The 20549-nt window shown below is 44.9% G+C and overlaps 1 protein-coding gene across 5 annotated transcripts in view; it reads right to left on the reverse strand.

The window, feature by feature from the left end:
* The window catches only part of SPIDR (scaffold protein involved in DNA repair), a 340147-nt gene that overhangs the window by 18643 nt on the left and 300955 nt on the right, over positions 1–20549 (reverse strand). For all 5 annotated transcript variants that reach the window (XM_019498649.2, XM_014606829.3, XM_014606828.3 and 2 more), the window contains 3 exons: positions 3872–3959; positions 262–405; positions 92–151 (listed from right to left, as the gene is read on the reverse strand). In XM_019498649.2, the coding sequence (XP_019354194.1) occupies positions 92–151; positions 262–405; positions 3872–3959 (292 nt within the window). The remainder of the gene's footprint in view (positions 1–91; positions 152–261; positions 406–3871; positions 3960–20549) is intronic.

The following is a 20549-nucleotide window of genomic DNA, read 5'->3' on the forward strand; positions in this document are numbered from 1 at the left end:
CCCTACCCCCAGAAACATAGCAATCATCTTCCTCCTCTTCACACACATTATACTGCTTTGAATATATTTTATTGCTAAAAAGAAAGTTTACCTGCAGCCTTTGATATATAACTTGGGCCCAAAAGCTACAGCGTTGATTAAAACCTCCAACCTGAAACACAATTTAAAATAATGAAAAATAAGAAATGAGGCAAAATATAGTTGCAAAGAACTCTTTGTATTAGTACCACAAAATACTTATTTCACTTTTAAACAGGTTACCTGAAGAACTTCCCTCAGACCATGCACAGCTGGGGGCATGTACAAATTAGAGATCTGTTCTTCCTCATTTACATCAACATGCATTTGATCAGGCTGAGCAGTAAGAATATAACAGAAGCTTGGAGGAGGAAGTTTGGTTGTAGCCTGTTTAAGATATGGAAAATAGATACAGAATTAATTGTTTATCAGAACTCTTCTCTGAAATAAAAGTTAGTGAAAAATCTAACATGATATCAGTTTGTAGATTTCATTTAATTATTTCCATAACTTGACACTGGCCTATATCACAAAAACATTGCATGATTTGGCAAAGTTGGCAAACACAATGGCTACTCTGTGACATGGCAGTTGTAAGAGTTATGGATTGCACTATTTTCATATTTTTTATTAAAAAATGTTCATGGCTTTTGAGATTTGGGGATTTTTGCATGTGGGTGGGTGGGTGGATATTACAATAAATAAATAGCTAAAGAAGCATCGCTGAGGATTGTGAAAGTTGCCAACATAATTCTGGGCAGCACACTGAGATAATGAAGAACAGGGACTCAGAGAAAACTCTTGGTGCTATGTCCAGCCCCCGCTTTTTTTCCCTAAAAAGTGTTATGATGGAACAACCCCCTTAGCTAGACCCATTCAAAGAGACTCCAAACTAAAATAGCTTCTTAACCTGAGGGGACAGTTCCACACTTATTATCACCGCTTGGGTTGTAAAATTCTATTCTGAAGATTTTATTTAGGAGTTAATAAAGCACTTCACATAATAAAGGAAATCTGGTTTGGCAAAAACAGCTGTACAGCTATTAAAAATAATTTTCACATAAGAGAAAAAACATGTCAAACAACAATCTGTTTCCCTTTGAATGTATTCAGTGAACAAACATATGGCCCAAGTAAAGTCTGTTTCAGATTCATCTTTCACTTAGCAATATTACCATTGTTTTATTTGATTTATAATTTTATTATAAGTATTTTAATTATAAAAATAAACCCATATCTTCTCTACATGTGTATCAGTAAAATATACTGCAATTAAAAAAGTTGTCCAAAAGTAGCATCAGTAAAAGACAACTCTTAAGCCTCCTTGAGGCATCCTTATGAATTATGATCTCCAATTTATGAAATATACATGCAGGGCATGACCATGGAAAATTTCTTTCCTTTTTATTGTTCATAAACTAAAGGAAATTAAAATCAAATGAAGGTTACACCAATATTAAAACACATGTAAGTGTGCTGCTTCATTCATAAATGTTCCCAATCTGTTGCCTATGTAGTGCAGCATATAAATCAATCCATTTTTTTGAGACTTTTGAAATAGCTAGATAACCTGTGAATTTAGTCCAGACCGGCAATTTCTTTTAGGACCGTTCTTGCTTTTTCAGGTTAAGCCAGAACTTCAGTGATGTAATTAAAAAAAAATACTTCATTTTCCAACATAAACTCCTTAGCAATATGAAGTATATTGAAGAGGAAGAATCCTATACATTTTTTTTCAAAAACAGTCAGTGGCCATGTCTACATGCATGCTTAACTGTAGAATAATTAGCTGCAGAGTAAAGCAACACCATCTACAGGTGCAACACTATTAGACTACAGTAAACTATTTAATGCCACTGTAAAGATACTACTGTCAGAGACAGTACTATCTTACCGACAGTACTAACTTACAGCAGGGTAATTAACTGCAATTAAACACATGTGCAGACACTGGCTGCTGATGTAAATTGCATCTGGTCAGCAAGGGACCAGACTCCTGTCTGCCGCCTAGCAAGTAAATGGTTCCACAATTTCAGCACCCTCATGCCCCAGCCAGAGGCAGATTAAGAGTTACTGGGGCCCAGGGTGAACACAAAATTGGAGGCCCCCTATAGAGGTGCACCGATATATCGGTCACATATCAGATCAGCACCAAGAAAAGGAAAAAATCAACATTATCGGCTATTGGCTTTTTTTTGGATGATGTAGCCAACAATGTCACCAATACATGCTGCATGCAAGCGTGTAGCTGCCATGGGGTGGGGGGGAGGGAAGGGGCATGGTGGGGGGCAGACTGAGGCCCCCACAGTGAGGGATGAAGTGGGGCAGGGGCAGGTGCTGCCCAGCCAGGTCAGAGAATGGGACTCCGAGGTGGAGTGTGGGGCAGAGTACCTATCCACAGGTGGCTCACCCTCCCCCCACTGCTGATTGGTGGAGGGGTCGTGCTTGCAACTCACTCGTCACTGGCAGGGAAGCAAAAGCCACAGTTTTAAACTTGGTGCTGTTTTTGTCCCCCTACTGCTGACTGGCTGAGGGACCCGGGGGGTGGGGCGGGGGCTCCTGGGCCCAGATATTAATCTGCCTATGGCCCCAGCCAGCCTCTCTGCTGCTTAATACTGCCACCAGGAGTCCAGGGCTGATCCCCTGTGCCCCCAGCCCTGGCATAAACTGTTCCTCTCTGGCTCAAATTACTGTTGTCTTGGTTGCACATGTAGATGCTATGCCTGGGAATAGTTTACTCCAGCTCAAACTCCTCTGGAGTTTATTGCTTCAAATTAATTACACATGTAGATGCACCCAACTTAATTTCCCAACTTAATGACCAAACTTAATTTCCATTTCCCTTATCTTTGCTACTTTTTTCTCTTTTTTTTTCTTTTTTTTTTTTTTGCTGGTTTTTTTTTTTTTTTTTTTGCTGTTCTGTTTTTTTGGGGGGGGTTTCAATACGCACACCCAGGTTAGATACCATGTCACACAATGGAACTCTCTGATTGAGACTCCAGGTTCTAAAACAAAACAATGAATAAGAACGAATTTTCCAAGGAACAGCTGCAGCTGTTCAGGAAGAGTAGGGCAGCATAGGTACCTGATTCTCAATTAATGAAAAAATAACTCCTTAAAACTCTTTCATCAGATCAGTACTCCCAAATACTGAACAATAAAGCAGTGTTTCTTTTGTGAATGTTGAGTTAAAGTAAATTACAGATGAAATCCTATTTTCAATTGAGCAGTATCAGTATAATTGGTATTATGATTTAGTTTCAAAGTCTCATAAATGCTCTCATTTTATGCAGGAGAGAGAGATTTCTTAGATTGATATCTTTTATTGGACTAACTGCATAGTTGGGATAGAGTTAGACAAGCTTTCAAATGCAAAACATTCTTTTAATTCTACCTGCAGCAACACTGTTTTAGTGCTCTGTTAAATCTCAAACTGACAATTTTTATGCAAGCAAATAGCCCTGACTCAGACTGTCCTTGTCAAGTTATCCTTTTAAAATACTTTGAAATCTCAGGGTGAAAAGTGCTATATGAAAACCATGTATAATTCTTGTTACCTTCAGAGTTTCTCTCTCTTCCCTCTAGAAGAGTAGGGCAACATCTTGTTAGAATCATTAGCTCACTAACTATATTTCATGATGTGTGCGGAGGATTAATGAAGTAGTAATCAATTTTGTGAGTACATAAGTGAAGGTGCTGATCTGAAGGTTGGTAAATTAATTTGGAATGAAGGGAGAAACTCTACAATGCAACTGAACACATACAGGGAGAATGTGACACCCAAACACACAAAGTTTCACCACTGACACAGAAAGTTTAATTTTAGATGAAGAACAATAACTGTATGACTTACCGCTTCACAGTCTTGACTTTGTCCAGGAACTTTTAGAGGCACTAAGGGAGGCCACAAGCTATCTATCAGACTAAAGAGTCCCAATGCCCTTCAAAAAGAAAAATCTGTTTTGAAATGTTTTCAATTTAATATGCTTCAATAGAAAGACTCATAAAAAATATCATGCATGTGATCATGAAAACAAATTTAAAATTGTATTTAAATTGTATTTGACATCTAGATGATGTCTTGGGCTGGTTTAATTACAATGCCAGGATTTCTGCTGCGGAGAAAAATAAAAGATGAACTGCTGAGTATTAAGTGCCAAGGGAGTCCCACTTAATTCTTTGCCATTAACACCCTATAAAATGATTCAACACAATTAGGTTGAATTCTGACTATGTGGAAGATACAGATGGTGATACAGTTCTTTTCTGAAAAAGGGTTTTACAATATAGAATATTTTGACATGTACAATAAAGTAGCAACCCCTGGTTTCTAAAGCAGCTTTAGCAAGTGGATTTTAGAAATCAGGTGCATCTATACACGTGCTCTGGGGTGAGGAATTTTAATTAGAGCAGCTCTGGGTGCGGCTGCTGTTCTAATTAGAACACGTCAGAGCAGGCATCCTGCAGGAGTACAGGCACACAATGTTTCTAAAGTAATTAGGCAGCCCACCTTCTGATTTAGGTGTGTTGCCAGGAGCACATAACTCTAGTGTTCCAAAGTCTACGCTGGCTCCCAATAGCTTTCTGGGTGCAATTCAAGGTGCTGATTTTGACTTACATGGTTTTTGATGTAAACAGTCTGAGTCTTTTCCCATCGTGATCCCTAAGGTCAGCCATGAGCAACTTTCTATAGGTACTGTCAATATGCCAATTCACAAAAAACACATGAGAAGTCATTCTCAGCAACTGTTCTCCAGCTTGGAGCTGATGCCAGAGCTGTGCAGCCCGGCGCAGCTGTTTGCAGCCTGCCCGCTGCTTGCTGCAGCTGCCTAGAGCCCGGGCTGGCTCCAAACAGCTGCACTGGGCTCATCACCTCCGTGCCCGGAGCGGGAGAGAGACCAGGGCTGCTCTGCCTCAGGCCTCTCCCCCACCGCTTGCATGTGCCAGTGCAGAGCCAATGCTAGACCCCGGCACAGCTGCTGCCAACCGGGATCCCAGGCTGCTCCCAGAAGGCAGCTGGGACACTGCAAGCCCTGCTGGAAGCAGCCCAGGCTCCGTCGCTGGCAGCAACTACCTGGAACTGAGGCCAGCTGCAGCTGGGAGGCTCCAAACAGCTGTGCTGCAGCGTGCCAAGCAAAATGGCCTCGTGTGCCATACTTCGCACACGTGCCAGGGGTTGCTGACCCCTACTTTACTGCCTTCTATTCAAGGGGCAACATGTGCATGTATATGCACATGGTCACCAGACATCCTGGAGAGCAGCTCCTGCAGTTAAGTTTGGGGGTGAGGGGGATTGAGGCCCCCATAGGGAGGGAGTTGGGCTGGTGCTGGGGGGCTTAGTGCTTGGGTCCGGAATGCATGGCTGCCAGGCCTTGGCGGGGAGTGGGGTGGGGCTGTGTGCTGCTCGTCTGGGGATTAGGGGGTGGGGCTGGCTCTCTACCACTGCATGCACCCCTGGGAGGGGCAGGGGGGACCTGTGCCCCCCAGCTCGGGGGGGGCGGGCCGGGCCTTCCTGCTGCAGGCTCAGGCTCCCGACCCAACTGCCTTCTCCCGGGGCTTCTGCGGCATAGCAGGTGGGACCTGGCGCAGCAGAGCAGAGCCGGGTCATGAGGGGAAGCTCCTTGCTGCTACGAGCTCCTCACTGCCCTAGCAAGGCATCCCCTGCTTGCCCAGCAGCAGCAGGAGTCGTGGTGTGGGGTTGTGCTCCTCGCTGCTGCAGGGCAGACAAGGGGTGCATCAACAGGGCAGCGTGGAGATTGCAGCAGTGGAAACAAGGTTCCCCACCCATCCCCACTGTGTGCTGCTGGGTCCTGCCTAATGCGCCATGGAGGCCCTGAGAGGAAGGGCAGCAGGGTGGGGAACCTGAGCCCACAGCGGCCAGCCTGCACCCCCCCCCAGTCTACTTTAACCATGCCACCTGTGAGAGAGGGGGAACTAGGCTGTGTTTTCTGCTTTACTGCAGCAGCTGCTGCCTCCTGTAGACAGCAGCCAGGGCTCAGGTACTGCTGCGGGGGGCAGGGGTCTGCAGACCTGGGTTCCTGGTCCCGTAGCCCTGGCAGGTATGGTCCCCTCAGGCAGGGCTGGAGGGTAAGGGGGTTGTTGGTGGGGGAGTGAGGGGCATCAGCAGGGCCAGGGGGTTGTGGGGGGGAAGGTAATTCTTGGGGGCTGTGGCTTGGGAGGAAGGACCTGGACCTGCATTGTGTGATTTGAGGGGACAGAAGGAGCTCTGATTTTCCATGATAAAAACCCAAAATCAAATACCAAAATGTATAAGTATTTAAGATTTATTACATTATGCTGATTGAGGCACTGGTAGGTTTCCAAATTGCTTTAAAACTCTAAATATATCAATAAAACATTGTGTTCAGCCGATATCTATACATATAGTGGCCTTTCATCTTAATCATGGATTTGGGTTTTTAATCAGAGAATTTGCAATTTTTTATCAGAGAATTTGCAATTGTTTTTTGTTGCGGAAGACCAGGATCCCTGCTAATGAGGGGTGCCTCAAGTCCAGTAAGGTTGAAAACCACTGGGGTCGAACAATAGCAAAGCAAATCAAGTGTCCACATGCAGCTAATGGTGCTTTTAGCACATTTTGCTCAAGACATGTTCTGAACCTTGAACAGTTGACATGGGGTAATAATAAGGAGCCTTGTATCCAGTGATCCTTTTGCTATAACTCCCATAGCCTGGAGGCAAAGTATTGTATTTACTGAAAGCTAAAATCAAAATTGGATGCTTGTAAAATTTATAAACAGCATAGATCTTAGTTTTGTCTCTGAGGCTAAGAACAGACAGTCAAAAAGCCCAAGGCTGAATCAATTCAATCTTTGCAGGTTACTCTGAACTGTAGATTGAACCAATAGGCAAGTGAATAGACTTCCACTTTTGATTCTGGAAATGCCTGCAGTGACTCAGCCCAGAAGCCCGGAGCTCTAGAGCACACCTCCCTGTTCTGCTGAAGCAGACAGCTTGGGCCAAGGCTAGCCTGCTCACCCTGTGAGGTGTGAGGGGGGCTTGCAGGGAAGGTACAAAGCATCCTGGGGTGCTGGGGGACTGTGAGCTAATTTGAATGTGGAGGGGATCTGGTACAGAAATTCAATAAACTGATTTAACCTAAATCAGTTAAGTCTGATACTACATCCATCCAAGTTTATATTAAACCAGGTTCAGTCATTTTGAACTTCTATTGTACTGCAGATTTGGACTAGTTTTTGATCACTTATACCAGTTTATATGTAATTTCTGTCCCTAGCTTAAAAGATATTTTAGAGTCCAACCACAGACTACCCATAAGCCTGGATCTATGCTGGGTCTGTGCAGCCACTTTGGCATGGGGCAAAGGGAACAAAACTCTATTTTCTAAGCCATGGGAGAGAACAAGGCTGAGATTTCACACAAATGAATCTTACCCTGATCCAAGGGGGCTTTTTGCAGAGCTTCACTGCTGCAGTTATGCGTGTTTTATGCGTGTTACTGCTGCAAGGCTGCAAAAATCCCCGTAGCTTTGGGAAGAGGGAAAAGAGAGCTAGGTACAGAGACCATATGTCAGGGGTGTCAAACTCATCTGGCCCCTCAGGCTAGATGACTGGCTTCAGGTCAGTCCACAGACTATTGGGTTCCTTTTCTCCCTTCCCTTTCCCCTTCCTCATCATACGTGATCTAACAGCTGCTCCAGTCAGTTTGGGATCTGTGCTGCATATGCAAGGGATTCCAGAACATCCAGAGCAGGTGCTTCATGTGGTACAGTCCAGCCAGAGTGACAGCTGCACTCGTACTGTGGCTGCCCTGCCTGGACTACACTGCACGTGGCAACTGCCCTGGTAGCTCTGGGACTGCACCGCATGTGGCACATTGCTCCAGCCGGTTCAGGACCTGCATTTTTGTGGTGGGTGCAAGTACTACCTACAGCCCATGTCTCAGACTAGCTGGAATGGGCACCACATGTGGCTTATGTCTCAAAGAGGTGATTGTGTTTGGCTTATTCCAGCTGGACTGCTCTGGCCAGACTGTGACACATACGATGCCTGTTCCAGCCACTCTGGGATCCATGCTGCATGCAGAACAGGTCCCAGACCAACTGGAGTGGTCACCAGTTCAAGTGTGCTGGGGAAGGGAAAGGGGATGGGGTGCATGTGCCGTATCCAGCCTATGGACCAGCCCTGTGCCATGCATTGCACATAGGTGTGATCAGACCCAGGGGCAGCACCAGCGTCCAGTTGGCAGGGCTTTGGGGTCCAAGTATGGCCCACAGGTCTTATGTTTAACACCCCTGCCCTATGTTGTTTTTGAAGGCATTCTGTGGTGATGATCTTTGTTTCTCTAATAGTTTTGATCAATGGGACAAGCTTGAATTATGCAGTTCATTTAGGCCTAGTTCAAAAGATCACTAGAGTTAGAGTGAAAGGGCTTTCACTAATTTGAATCATTTTGGATTGAGGCCACAGTCTTAAGGCTTACCCTCTGTCACTTTTTCCCATGTTAGGCAACTACAGGAAGTAATAATGTCTTTGCTGACATTATTTTACAGCCGTTTGCTATCCTGAATAGCAGCTGGGGAAGGTTGGAATCATGGGCAAGCTGCTGTGACTTACTCAGTGTCTTCTTTGCATAATTTCCTTTATTCTTTTCTGAAGCTTTTGAGCAAGGTACAGGTTGTTACTGGACCAATAGGATTTAACAGCATGAGGGCTCAGTATCAGTGTCCTGACATCTTTTCTCAACCATTCCCATATTCATTTGGAAACCCCCTCCCCCACAACTCCACCACTGCATGCCTCTGCCTTGGCCTGCTGCACACTTGGCAGCAGGAGGAGAGTAATATGAAGTTTTGAAGAAAGGAGAGTATAGTTGATGGTTCTGTCCATTTGTGTTTGATGTCTGTAGGCTCTCTCTCTCTCTCTATATATATAAATTTCCTCTGTGTACCAACCTTAAAAATTGTATCCTTCACAAAAAGTGGGGACAGGTTGGGCCCAGTCTTCAGGCAATAACAATGATAATTTAAAAGCTGTACATGTTCCAGCCAGCATGTCATCTCTCTACTGCAGTACTCTCACAGGTTACAGAAATGGCCTCATCATGGTACACCAGATACAGTGCAGAGCCTTAGTACTGTGTTCAGTAGAAGGTCTCCTGCAGGAAAATTATCTGCAGATAAACTCTGTAAAGGGTTCTTAAAGAAATGAAAAAGATGTGTGGTGAAGGACCTGAAGCTTGCCTATCCATGCTTTTGTATTTCATATTTTGGTACGTTAGTTGAAAGGCAACAAATATGAAAGTGAGAAAATATTTACTTTAATGTAACCCATAATTAATGTACTATTATAAGATATCATTGAAGTTACGAACTTAGCAGGATACAAACACTGATTAGACAGTTTTTTAGATAATGTGAACACCTTCAGTTGTAAAGCACCTTACAGACTAAATACATGAGAAATTCATAAGCTTTCAGATTTTTTTGCATGTAATCCATACCTTTCCCCCCGAAACCAGCTGGGGAAAATTGGGGTGTGCATTATATGTCAAAAAGGGCTCCTTATGAATCCAAAAATTTGAGAGGGGATGCAGGGCAATAGCACATTTCATAGACATTAGGGCTGGAAGGGACCTTGGAAGATCATCAAGTCCAGCTCCCTGCCTGAAGGGCAGGAAGTCAGCTGAGGTCATAGGATCCCAACAAGATAAGCATCCAATTTACTCTTGAAGGTGTTCAATGTAGGTGCTTGAACCACCTCCAATGGCAGGCTGTTCTAGAACTTGGGGGCTCGGACAGTAAACAGATTCTTCATTATGTCCAGCCTGAATCAGTCTTGCAGTAGTTTGTAGCCGTTCGACCTCGTCATCCCTTGCAGTGCTCTGGTGAAAAAATGTTCCCCCAGATACTGGTGGTTACCCCTGATAAACTTATAGGTGGCCATCAGATCACCCCTGAGCCTGCGCTTTTCCAGGCTAAAGAGCCCCAGGGCTCTCAGCCTGTCATCGTAAGGTCTGTTTTCCTGACCTCTGATCACGTGCGTGGCTCTTCTCTGGACTCTCTCAAGCTTCTCCACAACCTTTTTGAATTGTGGAGCCCAAAACTGGACGCAGTACTCCATCTGCAGCCTCACCAAGGCGGAGTACAAGGGGAGAATGACATCCTGGGATTTGCTTGAGAAGCATCTGTGGATGCAAGCCAGCGTTTTGGTCGCTTTACTAGCCGCAGCATCGCATTGCAGGTTCATGTTCATCTTGTGGTCAATGATGACCCCCAAGTCTCTTTCTTCTGTAGTGTTAGCCAGTGTAGCATTGCCGAGCCTATAAGGATGCTGCAAGTTTTTCCTCCCAAGGTGGAGAACCTTGCATTTTTCAGTGTTAAACACCATCAGGTTCTCGTCTGCCCATTTGCTGAGCCTGTCCAGGTCAGCCTGGATCGCCCTCCTGTCTTCTGATGTGGATGCTTTGCCCCAAAGTTTGGCGTCATCAGCGAACTTGGCCAGTCTGCTTCTGACTCCAATGTCCACATCATTAATGAAGATGTTGAACAATATGGGTCCAAGGACAGAGCCTTGGGGACCCTACTAGTCACAGGGCACCATGTTGATTGACTTCTATCAATTACCACCCTCAGGGTCCGACCACAGAGCCAATTTTCCAGCCAGTGGATCGTAGTGGACCCAAGGCAACAATTGGCCAGTTTCGCCAAGAGGTGATCATGGGATACCAGATTGAAGGCTTTTTTGAAGTCAAGATATATGACATCAATCTCTTCTCCCTTGTCCAGGTGATAGGTCCGCTGGTCGTAGAAGGAAATGAGATTGGTCAAGAAAGACCTACCCACAAAAAACCCGTGCTGGCTATCCCTCAGGATGTTGGCATCGGCCAGGCCATTAAGGATGGCCTCTTTAATAAACTTGTCTAAGATCTTCCCCAGGATAGAAGTCAGGCTGATGGGCCTATAGTTTGCCAGATCCACTTTCCTCCCTTTCTTGAAGATAGGCACCACATTGGCCTTCTTTCAGTCTTCAGGCACTACACCAGAGTGTCAGGAGTTTTCAAAGATCTGTGCCAGAGCCTGGGCTATGATGCTCACCAGCTCCTTGAGTACCCTGGGGTGTAGATTAGCAGGGCCAGCTGACTTGAAGGTATCCAGCCTCTCAAGGTGTTCCTTCATGAGGTCAGCATTGATGGAGGGCAGGGGATCTCCCTCACCCAGACCTCCCTGTCCTGTAGTGGGCATGGGCGTCCCATGGGACTGATGAAAGACCGACACAAAGTACCCATTTAATAGGTTGGCTTTTTCATGGGCGTCAGTTGTCAGTTGTCCCATTTGGCTCAGCAGGGGTCCAATGTTGCCCCTGCTTTTCCTCCAGCTCCCCACATATTCGAAAAAGGACTTTTTATTATCCTTGATGCTTGAAGCTAGCTGGAGTTCAGTTGCAGCCTTGGCTTTCCCGGTTTGCTCCCTGCAGGACTGGACCAGTGCAGAATAATCCTTCTTGGAAGTGAATCCCGTCCTCCATCCTTTGTAGGCCTTTCTTTTTAGCCTCAGGAGGTCTCCTAGATCCCTGGAGAGCCATGGGGGCTGCTGTGCCCTCTTGCTGCCTTTCCTCCGAGATGGATAGAATTTGCTTGTGCATTAAGGATCGCTCCCTTGAGGAGCAACCACTCTTCCTGAACTTCCCTCTCCCTGGGGTTGTGATCCCTCAGGGCCTCACTGATGAGCCTCCTGAGCTTGTCAAAGTCAGCTTTCCTGAAGTCAAGGACTTCAGTGTTGCTGACTGACTTGCCAGCTTTACAGCGGATGGTGAAGGCAATCAGCTCGTGGTCGCTGTCACCCAGCTTTCCATCGATCACTAGGTCGCCGATTAGGTCATCCCCAGTAGCCAGTACCAGGTCAAGCGGCGCTTCACCTCTCGTTGGCCCATAGACTTCTTGAGTCAGGTAGAGGTCATCCACTTACAATAGGAATCTTTGCGACCGCTCAGATTTTACTGAGTGATCCTCCCATGAAATGTCTGGGTAATTGAAGTCACCCATGACAATCATGGTCCTGGAGCATGCAGCCTCAGCCAGTTCCCAGGTGAACTCCTGGTGAAGCTCTTGACTTTGGGTGGGAGGTCTGTAGTAGACTCCCACCGTTGTCCCCTGTGCTGTGTTCCCCACGGATTTTAACGCAGAGGGTCATTAATTGCCCTGGGGCCATGGCAATTAGTGCTGCCATTGTGCCCTCTACCACTCACCACCAAATTTCTTGACCTGTGGGGAGCCACCCACCCCAGCTGTGCACCAGATCAGGACAGCAAATGGAGTTGTTCTGCAGCCAGTCCTGGCACACCAGGTCTGACCTAGTGCATAGGTCTTGACCCAGCACATGGCTCCAGAGTTAGCCGGTGGTCCTGGCCTCAGCATGCAGTCCAAAGCAGCATTGCAAAGGATTGGGCTCTGCCACACAGCCGTAGTACTAGTGTGCTGGATTGGGCTATTCCACACAGTTCCAGTGCTGGTAAGCCAGATAGGGCCCTTCTGTGAGGCTGCAGTCCTGTCATGCAGCTACAGCTCCCACACCATCATGCAGCCTCTGGCCCCAGAGACCCCAGACCTGGTATTTACTCATACTCCAAGATAAGATTTTTTTTGTGTGTGTGTTCTGGAGACCTTCCAAAAATAGGGGCATGTTATATTTGGGTGTATGTTATATGCAAGAAAATAAAGTAAGGCAGGGTACAGAGGAACCTTATAAGCTAACTAAATCAGAGATGCATAAGCTTCTGTGAGCCCTAGCTCACTTCATCAGGTGCTGCTTTGATTGCAGTCCAGTTCATTCAGCTGTGTGTGGTACCATCCATGAGCAGAAAGAAGTGAACTTGGGCTCACCAAAGCTTATGAATCTCTGATTCAGTCAGTCTGTAAAGTGCATCTCTACCCTGCCTTCTGCCTGACTTCATACTAACATAACTAAATACCTCTCTCTTCTCATGGATGGCCGAATGAATGGACTGTCACTTTCAGTTATGTTGGATAAGAGAAAATATTTTATGAAGGATAGAAATTCTTATGCTTTGTCACAGGAATAAACAATTGATTGGGGCACTGATTGGCAGGTTGTTGCAATGATTGTTCAGTGCAGTTTTTCTTGCATTTTCTTCTGAAGCCTGTAATACTATTGCCTTGTTAGGAGCTCAGAATCTGGACACAGCTTGAAGCCCTTTAAATGGGGAATGTTTCAGAAGGGCAGCAGCTGATATATTCTAACTGTTGCATGCAGGAGTAAAGAAAAAATCAAATACAGCAAACTCACTCCAGCTTTAACCCTAGATAAAGGAGTGTTAAAGTCCGAGTGCATTTGTTGCATTTAAATGAAGCAAAGTTTGTCTTATTGTGATTTTTTTTGTAAATATTGTCCTTCTGTCATACCTGGCCTTTTTTAATGAGCAGCTGAAGTCTAGGAGGTCTTGTTAAATGTGTCTTCATCTAAGTAACTACATAATTAGTATTAGTTATTATATAACCTTGCCTTTCTTTACCAGTATTTCTCTTTTCTTTTTCTTCCTCCGCTCTTCACTCTGTAATTTACTTTCTCCTCTACTTTGCTTCATGTACTAGATTTCTCTAATACAGCGCACACAGCTGATGGTTAACTGCTATAAAACAATAAGGTACTACAACTGCTAGATGTTAGTAGAAAATAATATAATAGTAAGAGTGCTCCACAGAGCAAGGAAATAGTAATTTCCTTCCTTTGGTTTTCCCTTCTCCAAAATACAGCCATCTAAAGGAGCCATTCACTTCCTCAGGGTTTTGAAGTCCTAAAACCTTTTAGTAACTAGTGTGGTTATACGCTGAGTTTAAAGTGCCCTACAACTTAAGTGGTTGTTTTTAGGGGTTTTTTTTTCTAATTACTAGATAGATATTTGAAGCAGATATTTCCTTCCACCCTTCCTTCAAGTATTTTCTGTCCCCTCTACACAAATTTTGGATACATTTTTGCTAGATCTGTTTAGGCATGTGTCTATATAGTGACTGCTGCAGATAAAAATATAATAAAATATCTATCTGAGTGGATCATAGGAAAGTAGGATTGGAAGAGACCTCACAAGGTCATCTAGTCCAGCCCCCTGACTAAACCATCCCAGTCAAGTGTCTGTCCAACCTGCTCTTGAAAACTTCCAAGGATAGAAATTCCACAGTTTTTCTAGGTATCCCCTTCCAATGGTTGACCTCTCTCATAGAAAGTTCCTATTTGAGTCATCTGACCCCAGCAGTCTTTCCTGCCCAAGTGCAGGGGGGGGGAGAGGGGGAGGGGGGCTGGACCCGTTGATCTGCAAGGTCCCTTCCAGCCCTCTATGAAACTATAATCTCCAATCTAAATTTTCCCTACTGAAGCTTAAGGTCATTGCTCCTTGTCCTGTCCCCTACAGTCACAGAGAAAAGCCCATCTCCATCTATAATCTCCCTTCGGGTATTTGAAGGTGCTATCAAATCCCCCCATAATCTTCTCTTCTCCAGACTAAATAAACCTATTTCTTTCAGCCTTTCTTCATAAGTCTGATCTCCCAGGCCCCAAATCACTTTTGTTGCTTTGCTCTGAACTCTTTCCAAACTGTTCACATTCTTCTTGAAGTGTGGGACTCAAAACTGGACACAGTACTTCAACTGAGACACCACCACTGCTGAAGAGAGGAAGAATCACTTCCCTTAATTTGCAAATGACACTCCTGGTAATACAACCCAATATGCTGTTGTTGCAACAAAAGCATGCTGTTGACTCATACTCAGCTTATGGGCTACTGTAACCTCCAGGTCCTTTTTTACAGTATTGCAGCCTAGCCAATTGTTTTCCACTCTGGATTTGTGCATGCAATTACTCCGTCCCACATAGGACTTTGCACTTGTCCTTGTTGTGAATCTCATCTGATTGATTGCAGAGAGTTTTTCCAGTCCATCCACATTGTTCTGGATCCTACCCCTACCCTTCCAAGTGTCTGCAACTCCACCCAACTTGGTATCATCTGAAGATTTACCAAGTATTACAATTACATTGTCCAAATCATTAATGAAGATATATTAAACAATACCAGACCCAGTATAGACCCCTGGGGAATCTGACTCAATAGCTCTTCTCAACTAGATATTGATCCATTTACTACTGCTCACTAAGTACAATAATCCAACTATTTAGATAATGATATTCATTTTACAGTACTTTCATCTAGTCTGTATTTGTTAATAAGAATGTTGTGAGAAACTGTGTCAAAAGCCTTGCTAAAGTTAAAGTATATCACATCCACATCTCTTAAGATATGTAATATGGTCTTTCTTTCTTCTTTGTTGTGGCTACTTGAATCATTTCATGCAGTAGGTGTCATTTTTAATGTTCCATGCAAGTTTAGGTTGTTATTCTTTCTGTTCTTTAAAAAGCAATACTATATACCTAAAGTTAACAAAAACAAACAGTCCTTTAATTTAACTTAGGTTTTAACTGATACCCTTCAATTGGTGCATGTATTACTGAAAACATTAGGCCCAGATCCTTTTCTGTCTCTTATGATATCAAAGTGGCACTCACATAGTCTGTAGCTGTCAAAGTCGCTAAACGCAGTACTGTCCACAAATCACTAAGATGCCAAGTTCCAATATGCATTTTCTTTTGGCCTGAAAAGGTCCCAAAGGCACAAGACTTGGCCTATTCATGCTCAGGAGGAAGCCCAAAGGGCTGCCTAGACATTCCACTCCTGCCTGGGCTCTTGTGTTTAGGAAGTGCATAAACTCCACCTAAGTATCTTTAATCAGGGAAAAGTTACACCATCTGAGTGACTGAGCAGCAGTGGAAACAGAACCCAAGCCTTCCATTTTCTGAGCAAGTGCCCCAACCCCTACACTAAGTGTAGTTGGGTCTTTGATTCATAGATGTTAGGGTCTGAAGGGACCTCAATAGATCATCGAGTCCGACCCCCTCCATAGGCAGGAAAGAGTGCTGGGTCTAGATGACCCCAGCTAGATGCATATCCAGCCTCCTCTTGAAGACCCCCAGGGTAGGGGAGAGCACCACCTCCCTTGGGAGCCCACTCCAGACCTTGCCCACTCTAACTGTGAAGAACTTCTTCCTAATGTCCAGTCTAAATCTGCTCTCTGCTAGCTTGTGGCCATTATTTCTTGTAACCCCCGGGGGCGCCTTGGTGAATAAAACCTCACCAATTCCCTTCTGTGCCCCCGTGATGAACTTATAGGCAGCCACAAGGTCGCCTCTCAACCTTCTCTTGCAGAGGCTGAAGAAGTCCAGGTGCCCTAGTCTCTCCTCGTAGGACTTGGCCTGCAAGCCCTTAACCATACGAGTGGCCCTTCTCTGGACCCCCTCCAGGTTATCCGCATCCCACTTGAAGTGCGGTGCCCAGAATTGCACGCAGTACTCCAACTGAGGTCTGACCAGTGCCCGATAGAGGGGAAGTATCACCTCTTTGGATCTATTTGTCATGCATCTGCTGACGCACAATAAAGTGCCATTAGCTTTTCTGATGGCTTCGTCACACTGCTGACTCATGTTCATCTTGGAGTCCACTAGGACTCCAAGATCCCTTTCCACTTCCGTTCCACCAAAGGTCACTTCCTAGGCAGTAGGTATGCTGGACATTTTTCCTCCCTAGGTGCAGCACTTTGCATTTCTCCTTGTTGAACTGCATTCTGTTGTTTTCTGCCCACTTGTCCAACCTATCCAGGTCTGCCTGCAGCTGTTCCCTGCCCTCCGACGTGTCCACTTCTCCCCACAGCTTTGTGTCATCCGCAAACTTGGACAGAGTACACTTCACTCCCTCGTCCAAGTCGCTGATGAAGAAGACATTAAAGAGTATCGGTCCAAGGACCGAGCCCTGTGGGACCCCACTGCCCACACCCTTCCAGGTTGAAACTGGCCCATCCACCACGACTCTCTGGGTGCGACCCTCTAGCCAGTTCGCCACCCACCGGACTGTGCAGTCATCCAAGTCACAGCCTCTTAACTTGTTCACCAGTATGGGGTGGGATACCGTATCGAAGGCCTTCCTGAAGTCTAAGTATACGACATCCACCCCTACTCCTGTGTCCAGGCATTTCGTAACCTGGTCATAAAAAGAGACTAGATTAGTCAGGCATGATCTGCCTGCTACGAACGTGTGCTGGTTTCCCCTCAGCATAATTTGTCCTGCCGGGCTCTCGCAAATGTGAGCCTTGATAATTTTTTCAAAGACTTTGCCAAGGATGGAGGTGAGACTGACTGGCCTATAGTTGCCCGGGTCCTCCTTCCTCTCCTTCTTGAAAATGGGGACCACATTGGCCCTTTTCCAGTCCTCCGGGACTTGGCCCGTGCACCACGATCGTTCAAATATTCCCGCCAGTGGCTGCACAATGACGTCGGCCAGTGCCTTCAGCACCCTCAGATGGAGCTCATCCGGGCCTGCCGACTTAAAGGCATCCGGTTCTGCCAAATGACTCTACACCATCTCAGGGTCTACGCATGGTAGTCTGGCGCCCTGCTGCTGCCTCTCTACAATCCCAGTGAGAGACTTGTCTTGCCTGTCACTTAGGAACACTGAGGCAAAGAACTCGTTGAGTTCAGCCTTGTCCCCCCTGTCCGTCACCAATTGCTTCTGCCCATTTAGTAGGGGTCCTATTCCTCCCTGGGCCTTCCTTTTACTCCCTATATATCTAAAAAACAATTTCTTGTTATCCTTTACTTGGGATGCCATCCTCAGCTCCATGGTAGCTTTGGCCCGTCTAACTGCCTCCCTACAAGGATGAGCAGAGGAGGTATACTCCTCTTTGGTGATCTCTCCCTGTTTTCACTTTTTATGTGCTCCCCTTTTGACCCGGAGGCTGCTGTGGATTTCTCTGGTCAGCCAAGGAAGCCTCCTGGCCCCTTTCCCTCTTTTTACTTGCATCGGGAAGTGCGATGCATGAAGTGTACTGACTCAGGTAGACTTCTTCCCGCTAGGTCAGCTGAATCTCACCATGACCAAAGTGACTTCTTTCCGCGCTGAGTCATAGTGGTAGTCCAGACATACTCTTAAGTGCATAGCATTTACTGTTGGCTTTCTATAGGAGCCTACTCAGTGCTTATGCACTGTGACAATGCATAAGGTTGCCCTTTACCACAATGGGAGAGCTATGTGCGTCTGCAAGATAGAATACACTTGGCCTCTGGAAGCATATTAGGTTGCTGTCCAGAGCAAGTCTGTGTAGTTTGCTCAAGTCAACATGGCAAATCAGTGGGTAGAACCCAGGGGCGTTGCTTCCTGTCCCCTGCTGTGATTATTACCATACATGTCATAGCTGCTTGCTTTCAAAATCTTGTTTTCTCTCTTCTTTCTTCCTTATCCTTTCCTTTCCTTTGTTCATTTTGCTTTCTTTCCTTTTCTATGTCTTCTTCCCTCCTCCGTAATTCACTATGAACTGATCTTTAGATAAAAAAATATACAAATTCCATTTTTATCTTTGGGTGGAAAGGTGGGGAGAGGAAAGAAACCTAATATAGACCTAATCTAGAAATTTAATCAACTACTTCAAGTGTGGCTAGTGCCTCTGGACCAGAACCAGAAGTCCTTTCTCAGGACACCTTACAGTAGCAGTTCCCAACCCCAGGTCGTGACCCAAATGAGGGTCATGGGGGCAATGCCGGCGACACCATACAGAAAAGAGGAGCTGCGCCATGTGCCGGGAGCTCCCCCATCCCTGGGCCGCCACCGCATTCTGCTTCCAGCAGCGGGGTGTGGAAAAAAAAGGTTGGGAACCACTGCCTTACAGCAACTAAACAGAACTTTTCCAAGTATATAGTCCTAATTTTGAAATGAAAGCTGCCATACCTGCTGCAGCTAACTGCATTTAACTGTTTTCTGCTATAATATGTTAATGTAATTTAAATCGAGCTGGTCAACCTGTATTATAGGCAGCCTGTGTGTGTGGTACATGACAGATCAGAGAAGGGATGGCACACAGCAGCAGATAGAAGCAGAAAGCAGAGCAGGAGATCAGCTAGGGATCAGACAGAATACTGCTTGTACTGCAAGAAGCGGACAACAGATTGGGCAGAGAAAAGGGATTGGAGTAGCACTCGGGGAAGGTACTGGGCTAATTTGTAGCATGCCTGCCAATAAGATTGGCCCCCACTGGTTTAAACAACTTTGACCTTGCTGAGATACACTGATGGCAAAAGCTAGACAATGTGGTATATTTAGAGTGGAATGTCAGGACTCTTGGGTCCTAGTCTGTATGTAGCTTTAACTTATACAGCCTTTTTGGGAGGGGGGGGGGATGTCAGAAACCCTTCTATTAGACAGCTCACTGATAGCCAACACCATCTCCACTGTAGCAGCAATTACATTTGCTGCTAGCATATTTAAGTATTATGGTGTTGGAAAGAATGTCAAGAACTGAAATGCTGTCTGTATGAAGGTGTCTGCCATTGCCAGTATCAGCAGTTGTGGAAAGCTTTACAAAAATGTCTCTAGTGTCTCAAAGTCACAGTAGAGAGAGGTAGTCAGCAATATTAGTCTGAAATTAATCAGAAGGCAGGGTGATTTGCACCTTAGACTGACTAAATAAGATAGATGTTTTAAATTACATAGAGCTCAAGCTTTTGTGAACTCTAATTCACTTAATCAGGTATTCACTTTATCAGAGTGCTGATTCTCTCATTTGTTTAAATAGGTGTTGATAATACCCATTTCCTGGAATAACACAGAAGTGTAATTTAAGATCTTCAAGTGAAAGGCACACAAAGGTCCTTATTATTGTTATCAATTACAATATTTTTCCATATAAATAATCTTTTTTTTTTTTTTAATCAGAGGTTGAATTTCTCTTGTTTTCTGACACACCTTGGGATATGAGTATAGTGAAGCTTCCACTGGGACATAGTAAAGATAATGAGATCCAAAGTACTAGGTTAGAGTTATTATTAAAGCTATAGGAAATAAAATCTCAGTATTTATGCGAATGATTCTCGTTTTAATTTTATTCTTTATCAAAAGTCAAAGATTAAGTACATACAAGCACACCCTTTGCCATTGTGCTAAAGGGCACTGGAAGCCTAAAAGGTTAGAAACAGAAGGTGGTTTGTGTTTCCTGATTACACTGCTGAGCTGTGAAAGCGGGGAAGGAAGGTGGTTTAGTGAACAAATGCAAGCAGCCTCACAGAGGGTGGAAGTTACTTGTCTCTGTTGTTATTAGTATTACCATTTATCTTTTAGTAATTGTTCCATTGAGTGGTTTAAGATGATTTATTAAATAGGTCAGGCATTGTTTCTACACATGCAGAAGGTATTTTTTACACTCTCTCAACCATGCATTCTACTTGTTTAACAGCATGAATTATTAAAGAAACCCTTCAGCCTGCTTTGAAGGGTCAGATAAAACAGTCTGCATTTATAAATATACAGAAAAGGAGCACTGTATTGTAACATGTAATAGCGAACTTGAAGATAATATATATAAATATACAGGCTATATGAGGACCTAACGGGGTCTGAATACAAACAGAAGCTTCCCATGAGGTTGGCAGCAAGACAAAGACCGTT

This window comes from Alligator mississippiensis, chromosome 3, assembly GCF_030867095.1.
Source record: "Alligator mississippiensis isolate rAllMis1 chromosome 3, rAllMis1, whole genome shotgun sequence".
Classification (NCBI taxonomy): domain Eukaryota; kingdom Metazoa; phylum Chordata; order Crocodylia; family Alligatoridae; genus Alligator; species Alligator mississippiensis.